Source organism: Kwoniella botswanensis, chromosome 1 (assembly GCF_036426115.1).
Source record: "Kwoniella botswanensis chromosome 1, complete sequence".
Classification (NCBI taxonomy): Eukaryota; Fungi; Basidiomycota; class Tremellomycetes; order Tremellales; family Cryptococcaceae; genus Kwoniella; species Kwoniella botswanensis.
In genome coordinates, this window is record NC_088599.1 from 9146131 (window position 1) to 9164867 (window position 18737).

The 18737-nt window shown below is 44.3% G+C and overlaps 7 protein-coding genes and 1 non-coding gene across 8 annotated transcripts; 3 read left to right on the forward strand and 5 right to left on the reverse strand.

Annotated features, from left to right (window-relative positions):
* Window positions 1-524: 524 nt before the first annotated feature.
* Window positions 525-2881, forward strand: L199_003444 (uncharacterized protein; the record flags this gene model as incomplete). Its single annotated transcript, XM_064889175.1, has 9 exons — window positions 525-663; window positions 744-911; window positions 1037-1219; window positions 1285-1346; window positions 1419-1454; window positions 1535-1556; window positions 1640-2306; window positions 2374-2466; window positions 2572-2881. 9 exons carry the CDS (start codon window positions 525-527, stop codon window positions 2879-2881), a joined length of 1680 nt encoding a protein of 559 aa, XP_064745247.1.
* A 564-nt stretch (window positions 2882-3445) lies between these two features.
* Window positions 3446-6444, reverse strand: L199_003445 (uncharacterized protein; the record flags this gene model as incomplete). The annotated part of the gene is made up of 5 exons (XM_064889176.1): window positions 3446-3584; window positions 3738-4720; window positions 4808-5092; window positions 5185-6087; window positions 6154-6444. 5 exons carry the CDS (start codon window positions 6442-6444, stop codon window positions 3446-3448), a joined length of 2601 nt encoding a protein of 866 aa, XP_064745248.1.
* Window positions 6445-6825: 381 nt separating this feature from the next.
* Window positions 6826-9404, reverse strand: L199_003446 (uncharacterized protein; the record flags this gene model as incomplete). The annotated part of the gene is made up of 10 exons (XM_064889177.1): window positions 6826-6941; window positions 7023-7139; window positions 7201-7258; window positions 7330-7432; window positions 7494-7596; window positions 7655-7741; window positions 7820-8066; window positions 8174-8231; window positions 8370-9031; window positions 9105-9404. 10 exons carry the CDS (start codon window positions 9402-9404, stop codon window positions 6826-6828), a joined length of 1851 nt encoding a protein of 616 aa, XP_064745249.1.
* Window positions 9405-9841: 437 nt separating this feature from the next.
* Window positions 9842-11265, forward strand: L199_003447 (uncharacterized protein; the record flags this gene model as incomplete). Its single annotated transcript, XM_064889178.1, has 3 exons — window positions 9842-10103; window positions 10235-10444; window positions 10535-11265. 3 exons carry the CDS (start codon window positions 9842-9844, stop codon window positions 11263-11265), a joined length of 1203 nt encoding a protein of 400 aa, XP_064745250.1.
* A 790-nt stretch (window positions 11266-12055) lies between these two features.
* L199_003448 (uncharacterized protein) lies at window positions 12056-14011 on the reverse strand (the record flags this gene model as incomplete). Its single annotated transcript, XM_064889179.1, has 11 exons — window positions 12056-12106; window positions 12174-12264; window positions 12365-12485; window positions 12733-12874; window positions 12950-12990; window positions 13051-13096; window positions 13167-13240; window positions 13294-13384; window positions 13494-13557; window positions 13622-13720; window positions 13806-14011. The coding sequence occupies 11 exons, from the start codon at window positions 14009-14011 to the stop codon at window positions 12056-12058; spliced, it is 1026 nt and encodes a 341-aa protein (XP_064745251.1).
* A 970-nt stretch (window positions 14012-14981) lies between these two features.
* L199_003449 (uncharacterized protein) lies at window positions 14982-16589 on the reverse strand (the record flags this gene model as incomplete). The annotated part of the gene is made up of 2 exons (XM_064889180.1): window positions 14982-15106; window positions 16163-16589. The coding sequence occupies 2 exons, from the start codon at window positions 16587-16589 to the stop codon at window positions 14982-14984; spliced, it is 552 nt and encodes a 183-aa protein (XP_064745252.1).
* Window positions 16590-17538: 949 nt separating this feature from the next.
* Window positions 17539-17944, forward strand: L199_003450 (uncharacterized protein; the record flags this gene model as incomplete). Its single annotated transcript, XM_064889181.1, has 2 exons — window positions 17539-17845; window positions 17928-17944. 2 exons carry the CDS (start codon window positions 17539-17541, stop codon window positions 17942-17944), a joined length of 324 nt encoding a protein of 107 aa, XP_064745253.1.
* A 656-nt stretch (window positions 17945-18600) lies between these two features.
* On the reverse strand, window positions 18601-18716 carry L199_003451. Its single transcript, XR_010449960.1, has one exon. It is a non-coding gene; the product is annotated as a 5S ribosomal RNA (ribosomal RNA).
* Between the last annotated feature and the right edge of the window lie 21 nt (window positions 18717-18737).

Genomic DNA, 18737 nt, shown 5'->3' on the forward strand with positions numbered 1-18737 from the left:
TACTAACTCGATTGGGATTAGATTGGATGGTTAGAGACGGAAATGACCGGTCGACCCTGTGAGAGAGTTATTCGGGATTCTAACAGGTGATATCCCGAACAGACGGAATTACTTCTCTCTCGCTCTCTTCCTCCCGATTTTTCGATCAATCCTTTTGACGACCCCCTACTTCACACCCTAGAACATATGAGTGAGGCTAAGGAGGAGCATGCCCAGCAGTACGGATCTGTATACCGGTCTATCTTCTTGCCCCACATCATCAGACTGCTAAGATATGAAATACAGTACCTTGACTCCCCCTAAATCGTTAGACCACAGAGGCTTATCTCCATTCTTGTGTCTCTTATCTCTTTTCCATCACTAACATTTGATCCTCTTCACGGTTGTCTTCTTTCTTCTAGTCTGACCAGGACATTTCTGACGGTCTTGACGGTCTCTACATCCCATTATAAATCCTATCATTCACCTGTTTCACTCTAGTCTATAGGTTTAAAAGATTATCCAGGTAGAGCGTGCCAAACAATATGTCGACGATCACCCCTGTGTCACCTCCGGTGTACGATGACGACAAGATCCTCCCTGTCGGTGCGGCGACTACGACCGTGGATGAGGATCCTGGATTCGTCAAAGACGATGTTAGAGTGGATGTCCATACCAATCTTTGTGAGTTGGCTTCACCTTCGTACGGACATCTACCGCGTTCTGCCTTAGGGCTGATAATGATTACAATTGAATGACTACAGACGACGGTGTCCAACGTAAGATGGAACAACGACATATGCAGATGATCGCACTTGCCGGAACTCTCGGTACAGGTTTGTTCCTAGGTAGTGGAAAGACTATCGCACATGGTGGACCGGTCGGTTCGTTGTTGGCTTTTGTCTTGACTGGTTCAATCGCATATTCCATGTGTAAGTATTCAGCACTCATGCCACCACAGTCCTCTCGCCCATCCCTCATAAACTCACATTATCATCAGCGTCGATCTCTTCCTTGTGGCTTACATGCTGACTCGTGAGCTCTCCCCCTATATTAGTGGTCTGTGTAGGTGAAATGGCAGTTTACGCACCAATTTCAGGAGGGTACATTCATTACATCGAAAGATGGTTGAACCCCTCAGTGGGATTTGCAGTCGGTTGGCAAGTCTGTTTTCAATATTGCTTGTTCTTACCTTCAGAGATTATCGCTGCGTCGATCTTGATTTCGTACTGGGACACATGTGAGTAGTGCCGTAGCTGACGGGCAAAACCCTAGCTGATCCTGGATTGGAAATGGTATAAATAGCTTTTACTATCCCACATCAAGCTGGATATATGATTGCGCTGGCTTTCGGTGCTGCTGCTATCGTAAGTGATTCGTATCGCTGTATAAAGGTTAGGTCAGTTTCCGCTGACTTCATCATCTCTGTGTTTAAACAGAACTTTTTCGGTGTCAGGTGGTTCGGTGAATCCGAGGTAAGTCTGCTCAAACACCGTTATTCTTTATCGTGATTCGTGATGTACAAATGTACTGAAGCTTTATACTGCCCTTCTAGTTCTTCTTCGCATTTATCAAGAGTAAGTGAACAAGCCCAGCTGGGATTCATTACTCCTCAGTATATCAAAATATGTTCTTTCTCTAACTCCGTCCTTCCCTCCAGTCGCTCTCGTCATCGGTCTGATCATCGCAGGTATCGTCGTCGACCTAGGCGGTGGACCAAATCACGATCGTATTGGTTTCCGATACTGGAAAGATCCCGGTGCATTTGCCGAATACCACTTCGCAGGCGATCTAGGTAAATTCTTAGGTTTTTTTACCAACCTCCTTCAAGCGGCAGGATCTTTCGCAGGAATAGAATCAATCGCAGTGGCAGCAGCAGAAGTGAAAAATCCCCGTGTGGCTTTAACAAAAGCAATCAAACGATTGTTCTGGAGAATTACCATTTTCTATATCCTATTGATATTCGTGGTTGGGTTGTTGGTTCCATATAACGATTCATCATTATTACAATCGACTGGTACAGCCGCATCATCACCTTTCGTCATTGCTTTCCAAAGAGCTGGAATCAAAGCTTTACCCAGTATAATCAACGCTGCTGTCCTCACCTCTGCTTTCTCAGCTGGAAGTTCCCTCATGTATTCGGTTAGTAGGATGTTATATGGTTTATCACTTAGAGGATACGCTCCAAGGATATTAGCAAGAACGACCAAGAAAGGATTACCGATCGTTTCGTTAAGTTTCGTAACGCTCTTTTACGCATTGTCATTCATGACGTTGAGTAAAGGTGCTTCGACGGTGTTGAATTGGTTATCGAACTTGAATGCTTTGTGAGTGATCTCATCATCGATCCCACTAGAGTGATTTATACTGAACAAAACATGTGGTTTATCACAGAATCGGTTACATCACTTGGGGTACTATCGCCATCACTTACTTACGATTCAAGAAAGGTTTAGCAGCTCAAGGTATTGATCGAAAGTCATTACAGTGAGTACACCCTCCTCTGTTGGCCTAGAACATCCACCATGACAACCATAATGATACTGCATCCATCATACCAACCGTTGTTGATCTATCTTTTGGTCATTTTAGTTATTGGAACAGACTTCAACCCTGGCCAGCATACTGGGTGATCTTCTGGTCATCAATCATCATCATCTTCAACGGTTGGGAAGTATTCACCAAGGGCTATTGGAATCCATCAGACTTCGTGATTGCCTACATCACCATACCCGTCTTTTCGGTACTCATATTGGGATACTGGATTGTGAAGAGACCTAGACACTTGAAGATTGACGAATTGGATATGTACTCCAACATCCCTACGGACGAGGAAGTGTCTTATGAGGAACCGCCACCTAAGAATTGGGGTGTCAAGGTGGTCAATTTCCTGTTTACCTAAATTAACCTAAATTAGGAACAGATTGGTCTTTGTGCTGTACTGTAGAGTACAGTATCTCGTAGTTGGATCGATGGTCGGTTACGGAAGGAAAAGGGTCAAGTCAGTTTGATGGGGCAAACTTGGGTGGGTTTGCCCTTGTAAAAGAGTGGTAGACGATGGACACAGGGTTGAGAAAAATGATAAGATAATACTGTATTCGGTGTTGAATACAAGTAAAGTATACATGTTGTCTTTAGGAAATTGTTCGTGGTTGTTTATCTTATATTCAAAAATATATATTCTATATCTCCTTTCTTGCGGATTATACATTTTATATTGCCCCTTGATCCTTCGGTCATTAGTCCGAGTCGAAGATCTAAGGCAAGGGTTTTAATCAGTAGCTCAATGATTTGATGAAGGATCCGAGAGCTTTGCCAATCAGATTAATCACAACTATCACAAGATAAACTACATATACATCCTTATTCTACTTATTTACCGAGTTACAAGAATACAAAACTAACTTCTCCCTTCCTTTTTTCCGTACCCGCATACAAAATGTAAATTTCCATTCAAAACGAATCGCTAATGTACCCTTGCCACTCTTACTGGTGGGATGGTCTTCTCTATATGTGATTGCCTTGTATCATTGTTGCCGATTAATGGGTTCGTACTATCTGGGCCAGATAACAATTTCCTAGATTCCCATAAACCGCATATATGTCTAATTGAACGAAAATAAAGGAGAACGATTAGCCAAATCCGTATGGGCGATCATGTTTCAACACGGTAATATCATCCTGAACCAAAAATATGGATCTAGGCGAATTTGGAAAATAGCTCTCAAATGTCGATGAAGGATGGACCTCCAACTCACTTTTTCCCATTCCCAGCCTTATCTTCCCCTACTCTACATTCCCTCGAACAAAAAGTCAATCCGCACCTCCTACATTCCGGGAAATTCACACCCTGCATCTCACATACCCCACATATAACATGTTTAGTCAGTGCGCTGGATAATTCCGCTTTGGCCAATTCGGGATCGATAGGGTTGATCTGTTGGTCTGAGCAAGGTTCAAATGGTAATTTGCGTCTGGACGAGCTATCACCCTTTGCTGTAGCACGCAAAGTCCCGAACTGGGGTGATGAAGCTACTGGACGTAAGGTGTTGGTATTGGCAGCGTTTACACCTTGATAGTACTGATTAGAGATGATAGTCCGCTGGGATTGTTGAGACACCCCAAAAGCGAATGAATTCGAGTGTGATTGAGCTGAGGTGGATCTATCATTTTCGATAGGAGGCAATAATTTCCATCCATCAAGTGACGGATATCTTGCTGATTCTTCTTCATGTTGTTCATGACGTGAAAACGCTTCGGTCAGATCAGCCATCGACTTGGCATGGACTCTCCGTAATGTCGACATGGCATCTTCGTTTTCGTTTTCTCTATCTCTTTCGCTCAATTTTACAGTGACTGGCTCGTAATGATCATCCGTGATGGAAGCTAGCGAAGCAACCGAAGCTGAAGATTTGATGGGAGTAGACAATATTTTGAAGGCTGATAAGGAAGTGATAGAAGATATAGATGGTTTACGTCCATGAGCGGTCACAGATGGTTTTCGAGGAGAAGATCTTTTCTGACGAGATGATAATGATGAATTTGTCGGAAGAGGAAGTTGAGTATCTGGGAATGGGGTCCGTTTCATCAAATTATCGTCTTTAGGTGTGGAAGTGATAATATCTAATCTTTTAGCAGCCTGTCTGATGAGATCGTCGGCTATTTCGTATCCCGTCGGTGGGTGAGAGATAACATTCTTAAAGTAGATTTCAGCTTCCAAACCATGAGATGTCATTGCGAGCTGAAAAAAGTCAAATTGAATCAGTACTCAAGGTATACGGAGGATACGGGTAGAGAATTAAGTTAAAAAATTATTCAGAGTACTCACAATATAATTAACGATGATATCCACACTACCTCTAAGTCTCTCAATCTCCTTCATCTCTATGCCGGCTCCCAGTTCTTTCTCTTCCTTTTTCATCATTTCTAAAAGAGCTATCTTGGAAGCCACGACGTGACCTAAACGCCATACGTTCCTTCCCTTTTCAGCCTCGTTCCTCGGTCGTAAGACGCTTGGAAGGGCCTGCAGGGAAATAGGTGGGAGTGATACGGGGTCTTGAGGTTGGATGTGGCCGTGTCGATAGAGTTTTAAGAGCGGTTGCAGCAGGTTATACTATGTGACAAATGGATCAGTCAGAGTCAGAGTAGGTAACAACTAAGAATCATGCGATGAGAAGGAATGTCTCTGAGAGGTGTGATACCCACCATAGTTTGCATGACCTCCATCTTCCTAGCTGTATCTTCAATATCAACATCCTCATTCTCACGCTCAAAGGGATCATCAACAAGACCATCACCGGGAGTTCTTATGATGGTCGATTCAGATGTCCGGCCAGAATTGGAACTAGGGTTTAATTTCGGTGGACAGAGGGTATCGACCGAGTCTGATAATGTGCTTTCAAATTTGGGATCGATTCCAGTGACGGTGTCCGATGTTGTTCGACGATTGAGTCTATCTTCGTTTCTGTGCTTGAGTTTGCCTTTGAGGTCAAACGATAAAACCTCTTCTTCTCTCATCAAATCGTCCCCGGCGTGTTCAGCATTATGATTTATTCCATTTGAAGTGGTTGTGGGGACGATCTTAACGGTCTGAGATACCTGCTTTTGTTCCCTCTTATCCACCTGCTTCTTCTCTCTTTCCAGTTCCTCCTGTACCAACCAACTTAATCCTAAGACCAACCACGCTCCAGCGACTCCCATCGACTTGACATCTCTCACTGCCCTCTTGCCATCTTTCGGTATCTGCCATCCTGAAGCTACTAGATCCAAGGTAGGTCGTCTAGGAGGTATGGGTCTTAGGGTGCTGTTCGTATGTGAAGAAGAAGGAGAAGAAGAGGATCCAAAGAATTTGCTATATATCTTTGATGTTATTGTGGAGTTATTATTCAAAACTTGAACTTTCTCACGTTCATGGTCATGGGCTTGATCAGGTTGGAGTTGACCGTGAGAATGATGGTGGAAATCGTGAGCCTCATGCTCCGTTAGAGTCGAGCCTCTAATCAACAGGTTACCCAAGGCTAGACATGCTGAAGCTGAGCAGAAGGGTGGTAGAGCAGCTTGAGTGTATAGTTTGATAGCTAATTCTGGACGGTGAGATATCAATGCGGTCTACAGAGGATATATACCATCATTACTGAATATTCTCATTCAAGGCCGTCCAATGTTTAGACTCACCTGAGCATCCCACATGAGAGATTCTTCATCTACCTCACCACCTGTGCTCTGCTCTCCATCATCCTCATCAACTTCGCCGTCCGTCAGATCTTCCTCTTCATCGTCATCCTCCTCGTCTTTCGATCTTTTCAATGTACTAGAGAGCCCTACAAGTGAGAATAGGTTGGCGAACGATCCTCTGAATGGTATGTTGTAGTAAGATGGAGCTATGCTTGAGCTGGATCCGATATAATTATGTCGTGAAGGCGAAGTGGAGCGTAAAGGTTGGGGACGATCGTCTGGTTTGGTCATCAGGTTGTGTGACGGATCGTTGAATCGAGGATATATACAAATTGCAGAGATTGATGAGCAATCAACAGGCAATACTGGATGTTGACATAGATGGAAAATTACAAGCGAGCATGAGTATGAATACAGAGTAATATGTGAAATGGGGTGACTTGATGCAAGTTATGAGTCAAGATGTAAGGTTAAATCGTAAACGTTTATCGTTATCTGGCTGTTATCAAATCACATCATCACAATCCACTCCAGATCGATCACACGACCATCATATAATATTCTCATTTTACTTCCGAGTCATCCATTCATCCTGAGAACGGATGACGGACAAGGGACAAGGGACAAGAGCTCGCTCAAAGCGGAGAACAATAAAGGCATGCATGCATGCTGCTACGACCCAAAGTATCTATCCCAAGACCCTACTGTGCCATTGTGGGCAGGTTCGAAAGACGGTGATAACCCTAACAACCTCGTGACGAGCGAGAATATCTCCAAATTTGGGAAACCTATACGTGCAGTATGGCAGTAAACAAGTTAGCTGAACTGACAAGTCGACATGGGAGTATGCGCCGAAGCACTTCACGTACTCTTCAATATAGGCGGTTCAGTCGATTCATACACTTCCATTGGAGCTTTCTCCTTGATTGACTTGACCAATGGTCCCTTGGCAAAGAAGATCGCTTGCATCTCGGGGAACAAGTTGTCTATACAGCGAGGTGTCAGCTTTTAACAGTTACGACAATCGATCGCATAGACATTACTTACCATAACCATGATTACCCTTTGGCTGATAATCGCCCTGAAACAAAACTTCATGTTCGTGCTACCGACAAGAAAGCATATGGGATATTGTTAGCAACAGTGGTGTCAGCAGTACCAATGTCTGTAACCCACATGATCAGTGATCGCCCAGCCTATGGTAGGAACGACATAGATAGGTGCGATTCTATGTCCGTGGTTGAAATGCCATCTTTCAGGCATGGTCTCGTGGGTATATCTTATAGCGCAGACGATCAGCTGAAAAGTACATTTGCGGATATACTTATGGATCAACTCACACCGCAAAAGTATCGTTTGAGGTTTCAGCAGCTTCAAGTAGGATATCGAGGTAATACTGCGTGTCAACACCATCCTTGAACCTCAAACCGACGGATGGCCAACCTATATTAGGTATAATTAATCAGCACGAATGATCAGTCCCTCAACCAACATATCTCACCATCTTTATGTTCGATGGCATCCACACCTTGTCCACCTAATATATCGTCCAAGTAGATAATCCTATCATTGCTTGTCTCCGCCATGCCTTTACAACAAACCATGATCAGCTCGACATTATCCTGAGCAAGCTGAGATTTCTCTCAGAGACTGGAACTTAGCTCACCATGATCAGAAACGATGACCACATTCACAATTTCATCCAAATTTCTCACTTCCAGTCCATGCAGCAGTTCTCCAATCATCTCATCGCATAACGATAGACTATCATTCACACCCTTCGAGTTTGGACCACCACGATGTCCAGATTGATCAATCTCCGGGAAATACGATGCGATAAATTGAGGTCTTTCCTTGATATCGAGATCGAGATAAGATAAGATTTGAGTGACTTTTTTGGAAGGTGAGAGTTTCTGTCAAAATATCACAAAGAGTCAACATTACTTCGTGGTTCATCCGAAAGACACATTACATCAGATATGACAAGACTTTGGAGGATTGGCGTGAAGAATCCACTTACTCGATATGGTACAAAGTACGATGGTGATATACCTTTCGAAGTGACGGGAGGACCAGGCCTAGAACATGATAAGATAAATCTTAGCTGACACTCATATCACCAAGATATGAGGACTTCCACTTCTCTGAATGACCGCAGTGCATTCTTACAGATCACACTGTACATGCCTGTACTTTCTGGGACTTCAACCACTCACCACATGATAACGGCACTTTTTTGCTTAGCTCTCTCCACGACACTCCAGAGGGGTTCACCCCACCACCAATTCGAATTCCAGCTCTTATCTTCTTCGGTATACACGAATTGCGCTCCTACGTTACTTTCATCTTTCTTTGCCGTATTGTAACCAGTCACCTCTATAACATCTACACCGTCTACACTATCTATATTATCTATGTCAGCTATGCTTTTGTCATTCTTCACATGTCCAAGTCCCATATCCGTCATTTCCATGTCCCCTCTATCCTTTCCCTCATTCCTCAAAGTTATAGCTTCACCAACGAACGTTGGATCCCAAAAGTTATTAGCTACAATCCCATGTGATTCTGGATGCAAACCCGTCATGAGGCTCCAATGATTAGGGAATGTCAAAGTTGGGAAAACGGGCTTCATTGATTGTGCTCTGATCCCATCGTCCCTCTTTGCCAGCCCTACTAGATTCGGGAGAAGATCAACGTGCGAGGTGAGGTATGAAGGCCGAAAGCCGTCGAGGGAGATTAGAAGAACGGTAGGATGGAATGGATGTGTACCGTTAGATAGGGTCGGTATAGACTGGTAGGGTGATGAGCTGGGAGAAAACAGGGTGAATAGGAGTAGGATTAGGGGGATGGATAGGAGGTAGAGGAGTGGTTTGGGTAGCTATTCAACAAAGTCAGCTTGGGGTTACGAGGGATGGTTTCGAGATGAGCCAAGCATTATAAGCAGAGCTCACCTTGACTCCTAGAATTTTCACCCTCCCCTTCCGCCTCTTCCCGTCATCTACGACCAGCGGATTTATGCTCCTATGTACATTCCTCTCCCCCAACAGACCTTGTTGCTCATCCGGTATGTCATCAATATCACTGACATCTTCATCTTGCTTCGTGCCGAGCGGATCGTTTTGATGTGCTATCAAATCGTCTTCGGAGCCCGATGTAATCAATGTTGGTGATCCACCTCCCTCCTCCACAAGCGGTGTGGGTGTTTTCTGTTTACCTTTGTTTCTGAGGGTAGGAGAAGGTGAAGAAGGCATGTTCCGATTGGCTCGGTTAGCCCGGCTGCTCGACTCTTGTTGTGTAGTCACTCAGGTATCGGTGAGTCTTCCTTCGATATGCAGCCGATCTGGTAGTAGAGGAAGATCTGGTTAGGTGGACACGGACCAAGCGAGGGGAAGATGAAGATGAAGATGCGAAGTGGAGGGAATCGACATTACAGTCTTGTAATAGAGCATTAGCGGAACCAAATCGGTCCCCTGCCTCTATTAGGCTTTGATCCTAATGCCAATTACAACTCGCACACCGTCGCTCGATCGCGTGCAAAGGGTGTTCAACGTGTTTTCGCGATCTGCATCTGCAACTACGTCTACCTTCTCAATTCTCAAACCAGTTCCTCTTCCGTCAATTGACAGATCCGGCTCAGCGCGATCAAACAATCAGACAGAACAGGAAGAGACTGTCAAGTCGACTCAACATGCCATCCCGTCCGAATCTCATCCATATCATCCTCTTCGCCCTCTTTCTCATCGCCATCCCCATCATAGCTTCCTCAGGCGATCGTAATCCGACTTTCCAGCATTGTCTCAAAGGCTGCCAGTTGACATATTGCGAACCTCATCAGCCTCCCCTTCCGGCTTATCTGAGGGCATTCGGTTGGACATGTAAAGAGAATTGCGCTTATGAGTGCGGTCATACGTTTACGGATAACATCAGACCGGGCAGTAAACCTCATCAATGTGAGTGAGACCAAGCGAAAGCTGAGGTCTACAAGAATCCTATCATCTAATACCACTTTTCATATCACGATTGGAACCATAATTACTATCTCCTCGAATGTTATGACTGACTGTCTCGATTTGATGAATAGTCTACGGTAAATGGGCGTTTTACCGACTTGGACCATTCCAAGAACCCTTCTCGATCCTTATGTCTCTCGGGAATCTATACGTAAACCTGAAAGGTCTAGAGCAACTTCGTCGAAGGGTCAGGAAGGAGAATGGGATGAGGAATTGGCTGAGTGCGTTGGGTTGGATCCAAGTTAATACTTGGATATGGAGTACAGTCTTCCATGCTAGAGGTGGGTGCGAGCTTCGTTCTTCATTCTTCCTTGTATCATTGATAGCAGCGGACCTATACTGATTGTTGTTTGGTTCTTTTTGCTGTATAGATACACCAACGACCGAACGATTAGATTATTTCTCCGCAACCCTAACAATCTCGTTTACTCTTCTCTATTCAGTCGTTCGAATATTCCACCTACGTACACCTCTCTCGACCTCGCGTTACCTCTTTCCCATCTCTGCGATCATTGGATTTATCGTACTAGGTCATTTCACTTATCTCCTTTCATTTCCCATCGGTTCATTCCCCTACGGCTATCATACGAAATTCAACCTCGTCTTAGCTGCGATCCATAACGTATTATGGATAAGTTGGAGTCTATCATTCAAATATCCTTATCCCAAAATGACCTTCTTAGGTACGACCTACACCTATCCCAAACCTTACCCACCTCATGATCCTCTTACGCAAAATCCTAAACCTAAAGAAGCTCAGACCCCCCTTATCCTAGTGATCTTAACTACATTAGCAATGTCATTTGAATTATTAGATTTCTCACCTGTTTTCAGGATAATCGACGCTCACTCGTTATGGCACGCTAGTACTATACCGCTTACGATTGCCTGGTGGCATTTCATGGTGGAAGATGCGATCGAATTGGAAGGTACCCTCTTATCCCAACGTCCACAACAGATTAGTAATAACGAGAAAGGAGAACACGGTGGTGATGAGTTGGAAGTACCAAGAACTCCCAATTTCATTCAGATTGCTTCAACACCGAAGTTTGCCAGAAATCCAAGTCCAGGGAAAAGTCCAAAGATCGATAAACCGGAATAATTAGTATAGTCTGAATACTTGGGTCGTTGAGGAGATCACATCTTCGTACTATTTGAAAATGATTAGTAAATCCGGAAGAAGACGAAAGAGATATTTGATGATCTCGGATAAGAGAAAGAAAGAAGCAAAGAAAAAAAAGAACTTACATCCGAAAACGATTTACATATGTTAACTAGATATCATATCATCCAGTCAATCCATGTTCAGATTTATTCATGCATATACACACATCCCATGTCAGACATTTGTCATTTGGAGTTCCGGACTATACCTCGCAAAGTCATGTACTGATGTACTGATGTTACACATGAAAGCGAGCAATCTTTTCATTTCGCTGAGCGAAGTATGCAAACTTGACGATATCAGAGATAGCAAAGACAAGCAAAAGTTGCTTGATATCTTTTGTATATTTTCTGCATGGTATGAAAAAGACATAGATGAGTTTGATGTATGATTTTTTGAGTCCCGATGAAAGACCAAAAAGATGATATAATCGAAGGAAAGAGAAAAAATAAATGGCAGAATGGATATATGGGAAAAAGGGGAATCAAATGAGAATGAAGATGTATTGAAAATGATGGAAAATGAGGTTTTTTGTAATGAGCTATAAGCAAATGTATCGTCTTGCCTGGTATACTCCGTTTCCTTTCCGTTCTCCGCCGTCCTTTTCCGAATCGAAAAAAGAAAAAAAGGATCATGTATGAATCTCCCTGTCCCTTCCCGCTAGTCAGATTCCATATTGGGATACGACTCCTCCTCCGTATCACTCTCTCTTGCGCCTTCTTCCACTTTATTGGACTTCCGTAACTACGGTTGTCCCTCTTTTGTTCTGGACGATCACCTACTAAACAAGACGTCAGTTGATCAACTCTTCATGCTGACGCACGACAGATTTGAGTCCAGCTCACTTTGGATTTGGATGATCCTCTGACATCAGCTTTACCATTGGCAGCGGCTTTCTTGGCGGCGGCACCTTTCTTGTAAGTGGCTCGGTAGAAGCTATGAATGAAAAGGTTGTCAGCGAGACGTTTCTGAAAAGGCATGAAGATGAAGTCGTGGTGACCCATCCGAGGACTCGTATACGAGGTAGGATACTCACGCAATGAACAAGAAGAGGTAAGAAGTCAGAAGACCACAACCGAAGAGCGCCGCACCCTCACTTCCAGCACAATCACCGACAGCTGGGAAAGGAGTGTATTTCGTGGCAAAGTGGTTGTAAGCTGTAACACAAAAAAGTCATCGGTTAGCAAAATTAACCGCCCTTTGGTGGGGCACAACCAAATAAGAGCGAAGAATGAAGAGGTTGATAGGTCAGGAAGTGATCAGGAGGTCTAGATGGGTTTATCACTTTGCAATTCCTAAGAGTTCGACATAGTAATATGGATAGATAGGCCAGATGTAGGTAGGTAGGTTGGGATTGATTCCACCAAAACAGAACTAGAAAGAATGAAAGAAAACTAAGCGAACTAGAAGGTGAGACTGGGAAAGGTAAGTTTGGATATTGGTTGTGCCCGAAACGGTATGAGAATAAAAACGTGCTGGCAAAGTAGACGATGAAAAGGTCGATGATGAATTGAGTGATTTGCATCGAGGTGAGGTATTTCTTCCACTATATCACCGAAGTAGAATTAGCTATTAGTTCATTGTTTTTGTTTTGTTTGGACAGAAAAGTGTTTGCACAAACCCAGATCTTGGCACCGCCAGCCGTAGCGTAGTAGTAGTAGTCTATATGATACCAAAATTAGCTAGCGGATCTTGGTTGTTGCAGGAGATGCGCACACTCACACATGATCACGTGAACGAGGAGGTTGAGAGTGATGACAACCCATTGCTGTTGATTAGGTTTGTTAGTTAAGGGGATCGCACAACTGGTCATAGCCGAATATAACAAATATACTCACAACAGAGGTCTCTCCTTCAAGTTGAGTGAAACACAAGATGGCAGTAGCAGCATGGTGGAAGACGTGGAGGAAGGCTAGACAATCAATCAGAGACCAATCACGCTCATGAGCAGAATACACGACTCACCCAAAGGTTTCTTCTTGAGAACGAGGAAGACAGTGTCGATAAGCTCAACGTATTTGATGTAGTAGTTGATCATGTAGTAGGTAACGAGTCGCTGTTGGGGTTCATAACGTCATCAGCATGTCTCACATAAGCATGAAATGTTGTTTTGGAATTTCTCATTTTTTGGGGGATGGGGAATGGGGAAGGAGATGTTTGCTTACAGGAGTGAAAGCGGTGGGGTTACAGATTGACCAGAAGAAACCGTGTTTGAGGAACATGGGAACGCTGCGATAACGATAGCATATCAGTAAGTGACGGATCAAAAAGTGTGGAAAAGAGAATTACTTACATCTCTTCAAGCATCAACGCGAGGAGAAGACCTGAACCAAGAGTGAGGTAAACGTTGTGGAATCTGAATGGACCCGTGAGCTTGAAAGGTTGTCTCTTCCTATACAGTCAGTTACTGTTGCATCAGCCCCTGTTGTCTTGTTTCAGATACCATTGGGTGATATGATGAGGATGAGATGACCTACTTCATGAGCTCTCTTCCACCGAAGATGACGAGAAGGTAAGTACCGATGGCAGCTACGACCTCCTTTTGAGTTGAGAGGGGGGATGATCCAGGTACCCAGGTCTTGTACTGGATAGGTACCTTGGGTACACCGAGGGTCTCCCAAGCAGAGGTGATGATGGTGTAGAGGGGACCTGGTCCAGGTGTCCATGCTGAGAAAGGTGACATTTTGTTGATGTGGGGTGGGTGTTTAGATTATAAAGAGGTTGTTTATGCAAAAGACGCGTCGAGATGTCGGTATGAGCAAAAGAAAGACGGAGACTACACGAATGAATGTAAGAGAGGGAGAGAGGTCCTTGTCCGAGTAGAGATCAAGTTACCAGATGACTGAGTCAGAGGTAGGTATTATAGATGTATGTTGATGTTGTTGTTGTCGATGATGGTAAGAAAGAGAGAGAGAGAGAGATACGAAAAAGTGAGACAGGAGATGTTTTTTTTTTTCACTTGTTGCTGGTTTCCAGGAATAAGGGTCTCTATGGTGGACCGTGCGATGGCATGTGTTATTTTCTCTGTTTTTTCATCTTTTCATTTGACTATATTTTAATTTGATGACCAACGTGGTTTTACATGTTGCATTTATTACAAACGTTACGATCCCATCCTAATCGCATTCACTAATACTAGTGATCTTCCTGTCAGCTGATTACAAACCTTGTAATCGGGTTTTGGTTGTACCGGTCTCGGAGATGGGATTGATAACCGGAATGAGGGATGTGTGTACCAAACTGTGTTTCCGTACTTCCCGGTCCCTGAGGTGAATTTCAACATAACAACTGATGCTGTCGACGTAGGTGGTGGTGATGTAGAGAAGACATTGCGTCCCACGGACCGTCCATGCGTCTACAGTCTCTCTCCTTCTACTTCGTTTTTTGTTTTTCCCTTTGTCTCTTTGTCTTCGGATATCCTTTGTGATGACTAACCGGAGTAAAGTGCTCATAACTGACTCATCATGCCTGGCAGCAGAAGGAGGATTGACGGAGTATGGATCATATACAATCAACCGCGCAGCTATGTCGGAGTTGACTGCTTCTTCATCTTAATAGTGATGTGGCTCGGTCAAATCATACAATCAACATACATGATGAGTTTACGTGTTAATGTATCCAAACGTCAGCTCATTAGCAGACGATCAATTCGATTATAACTTCCTCTTGGAGAGGCTATCTCCGTACACTTCTAGCGGATCCCTTCTCTCAGCCGCAACGAACGGCACCAATAAGATTGGTTCCTCGTGGTGCAGGACTTTTTTGATTGTTCCTCCACCTAATTGCTTGAAATCCATCTTCGAACAGGGGAACTCGAGTATCTGGTCCACAGGGTATTCGACCGATTCTGTAGTAGCGGCATACTCGCTCTTCAAGATATAGGTGCATCCGACGTTATATCTCAAACGACCATCTCGATAATATGCTGAAGATATTTTTGAACCACTACCCAGCAAAGTACGAGTCCGATAAATCTCAGCGATACTTGCGGTCTCTCGCATGTGTTTCAGTTTCAATTGGGTTTCAAAAGCGTTCAACAGGTTGCTAAAATTGGGATCACCCCTGTGTCTCTCTGCGACATCGTCTAGGATGGTATCCAGCAATACTTCAATTTCGTTCTCAAGTACCGATTTTCGCTCGGTCCAATCGACGAAATATCTCTGTGTCGTCGGGACCGTTAAAGGTGTTGGTATCTTCGGTAGACATCGTTTGTTAGTAATGGAGTCCTGGCTTTCCACTGGGCAGTAAATGAATCAGCGTCAGTCGAGAGAATATCTGAACAAGCAATTTGAGTGTTTCAATCAAGTTGGAAGTTTCATTACCTTGACACAGGGGCTACATATAGGTGTGTGACAAATCTCGCAGCATTCAGGTGGTGGATCTGATCGGAGCCGAGCCAAATACAACCCCCGCATCATGAATGAAAGGAAGGGGAAAGGCCACCTGAACATTTCCAGATGACACGGAAGTGCAAGAGTAGGACGGAGATGAGAACGCCATATGGCCCTAACAACCTTCCTTACTACTGTATTCATGCGGGTCGACGGCCTTGATTTGTTACCGTCCAAAGCATGCATCAAGTGAGCGTGCCTCGAGACTGCATGAGATCATGTAAAACGGCTATAGGTCCCTCATCGAGCTTACTTCGTGACTTTCAACTTATGCACCTTACTCATCCGTGAACCAAATAACGACGCTATAACCTCTACGTATGATGATCGTCTTGACCCGCTGGATCTGAGTGGCTCTCCCTATCAAATGAGTAATCATTGATTAAATGGGATAAGAGGTTTACAGCCGTCTCCCTTGATAGCTTGACTCCAAGAGCCGCCACCCCAGTTTTTCAGCTCCATCTCTGAGCAGGGGAAACTGAGTGTTTGATTGATAGTGTGAATGATTGGCTCTGTGACTGAGGGATCTTCACTTTCTAATTTGAACACGCTTACAATATTATATTTCAAACTGCCATCTCGATAATATGCTTGAGAGATTTGTCGATCACTACTCAAATAACAGCAAGTCCGATAACTCTCAGCGATAGCTGCTGTATGCTCGGCGTGTTCAGTGTATAATTGTTCTTTGAAAGCGACTGATAGCTTGAGAACGTTCGGGTCGGTTCGACGAGTTGATGAGATATGGTAGAGAATATCCTCGATCAATTCATCAATTTCGTTCTCGACGATGGATTTACGCTCGGACCAATCCATCATGGCCGCTCGATTGCTGCTATCGTTGAAGGTGCCTGTCGATGCTGCGGACATTCTGTATAGGGGTCGTATCTGAGAGATCTTGTAGAGTTCAGTCGGTTAAGTTGCAGATCTGTGTAACGGTGGAAGGCCAATGCATGCTCCGGAGAGAAATGAGTGTGTGTGGTTATATAGAATATATACCTACAATGCTCGTGATGATTATCAGAGAGAAATAGAAGCAACTAATTGAATCTAAAAGGATTGTGGTATACTGAAAGATGTGATTGATTGCTCCTGATAAAGGATAGGAAAGAAGACCCGTCGCTGTCAATAGGACGAACCAAAGAGAGTAAAAAGACATTCTTCCAGCCAGAATCTGTCGAGTGAAGGAAGAAAATGCAAGTTTTGAGGCTGATTGGCTTTTGCTGTGCAGCATGACTCATTTTTGACCCAATCACTGAGCCTTCTCTACCTTGCCCCGAGACTCTGTGAAGCTTAACAGTACGGGTGGGGTTGACTTGCAATTCCTGCACAAGAAGCCAAATTCTAGAAGGAAGGCCCAACCCATTCATATAATCACATGAAAGGCCCTCCTACAAGGAAGGTCTGATGGCTTTCGGCCTCCGGTGAAATGTGTTTGACTCCATTGCCGATGGCCAGTTCCTTAGTACTCCGTTCGTACGTGCTTTTGCCCACAGCTCATCCATACTTTGTAGACCTCTCATCAATCCCTTGGCATAATTGGAAGAATGAAAACTGATAGATGCTGAACTTCTCTTCAGACAATGGATTTTGGAACTTTCGCAGAGACATCAGACTGCTATTCGTACTCAGCGATGTCCATTCCTTTGGGATAGAGGTCTCTAAAGATCGCAAAATTCCCGCGCACCATAGTAGATTCTGGTGGAGAGGTCGATCCTATTATTGGAAAAAGATATATAGAGGTCTTTCATCTTGCTTATCGATTCATTCCAACCCCGATCTAATCCAATCCTCTAGATCATATCTCACATACTTTATCATGTCGGAAATCAAAGTGCCCAGCTATACTGGGACTCTCAATCTCACGGAAGTCGAGCTAGAAAAGCGCAAAGGAGCACTTCGTTGGGCTTTGGAATACCAGTCCAACGAAGCTTTGAAGAATTACTACACTCAATGCCAAAGGTCTGCGTCCCACACAAACCTCTTACCGACCTTCAATGCGATCTCGACTCAGATGGGGACTAAGCTGGGTGGAACGGTCAGCAAGTGGGTCGATGAATCGAAGAACGTCCCTTCCACCCAAATACAAGTCAACGTCCGATTCAGTAGTTCCGCTTATACTCCTAGTTACTTCGGCACATCGACTACGCTTACTGCCACACTCACTGGGTGATACAACCGTGCTGAGAGATTACTTGGCCATGAAAGTCGATCTGCCCGCTTGAGGACAAATATGAAACTTGCTCTATCCTCCCGAATAGGAGTTCAACCCGATGGGGAGTCTGCAAGGGAGTGCCTCAAGTTGTTATGAATTGCATATGTGGACATATGGCACAGTAGGTCACGTAAGTCAGCCTGAGTGGCTCTACAATAGCTGGTCGCCAGTTCTTGATGATGTGTGGCATTATTAAGTTTGCTATTGCGAAGTTTTGGTCCCGTATGTACCTCATTTAGTCATCGGGCATACAGTAAGTGTGCTTGAAGATGGTATACTTTGCCGAGCTTTCGCAAATAACGCGACTGCTCACCTTGTTGCGCGCCTTCCTTCAGCCATGCGGGATTAACCACATCCTTTAATCTTCGAGATACTTGCCGAGTCGATCGGACTACGATTCTCGTCCTCCGTGGCATGTACGGTGCTTGCTCAAGAGGTGCATTGGACATTCGTTGTTCGAGTATGGGCTGGATTGATACGCTGTGACCATTTCAAATGAACGTTGAGACGGGCAATTCAGGGTAAAAGACAAACACACCAGTGACTGATTGATGGTACCTGTTAATCAAAGACCCGGAAGCAGAAAACCAGCTGAAATAAGTTGACTGCTTGCTCACTCTATGTCGGTCGGCGAGCTTGATCAAATAAAGATTGGGACCACGCAAAAACTACAGCACCCGGGATTCCCAAGTGGTCCCCCACCTTGGTACTAACCGAGCGATAGGCAGCTTAAATTGCGCAGAGCGGACGGGATGCGATGTTTTATACCTTCTATGGCCGTAGATGGGAATGAGACCCTTGGA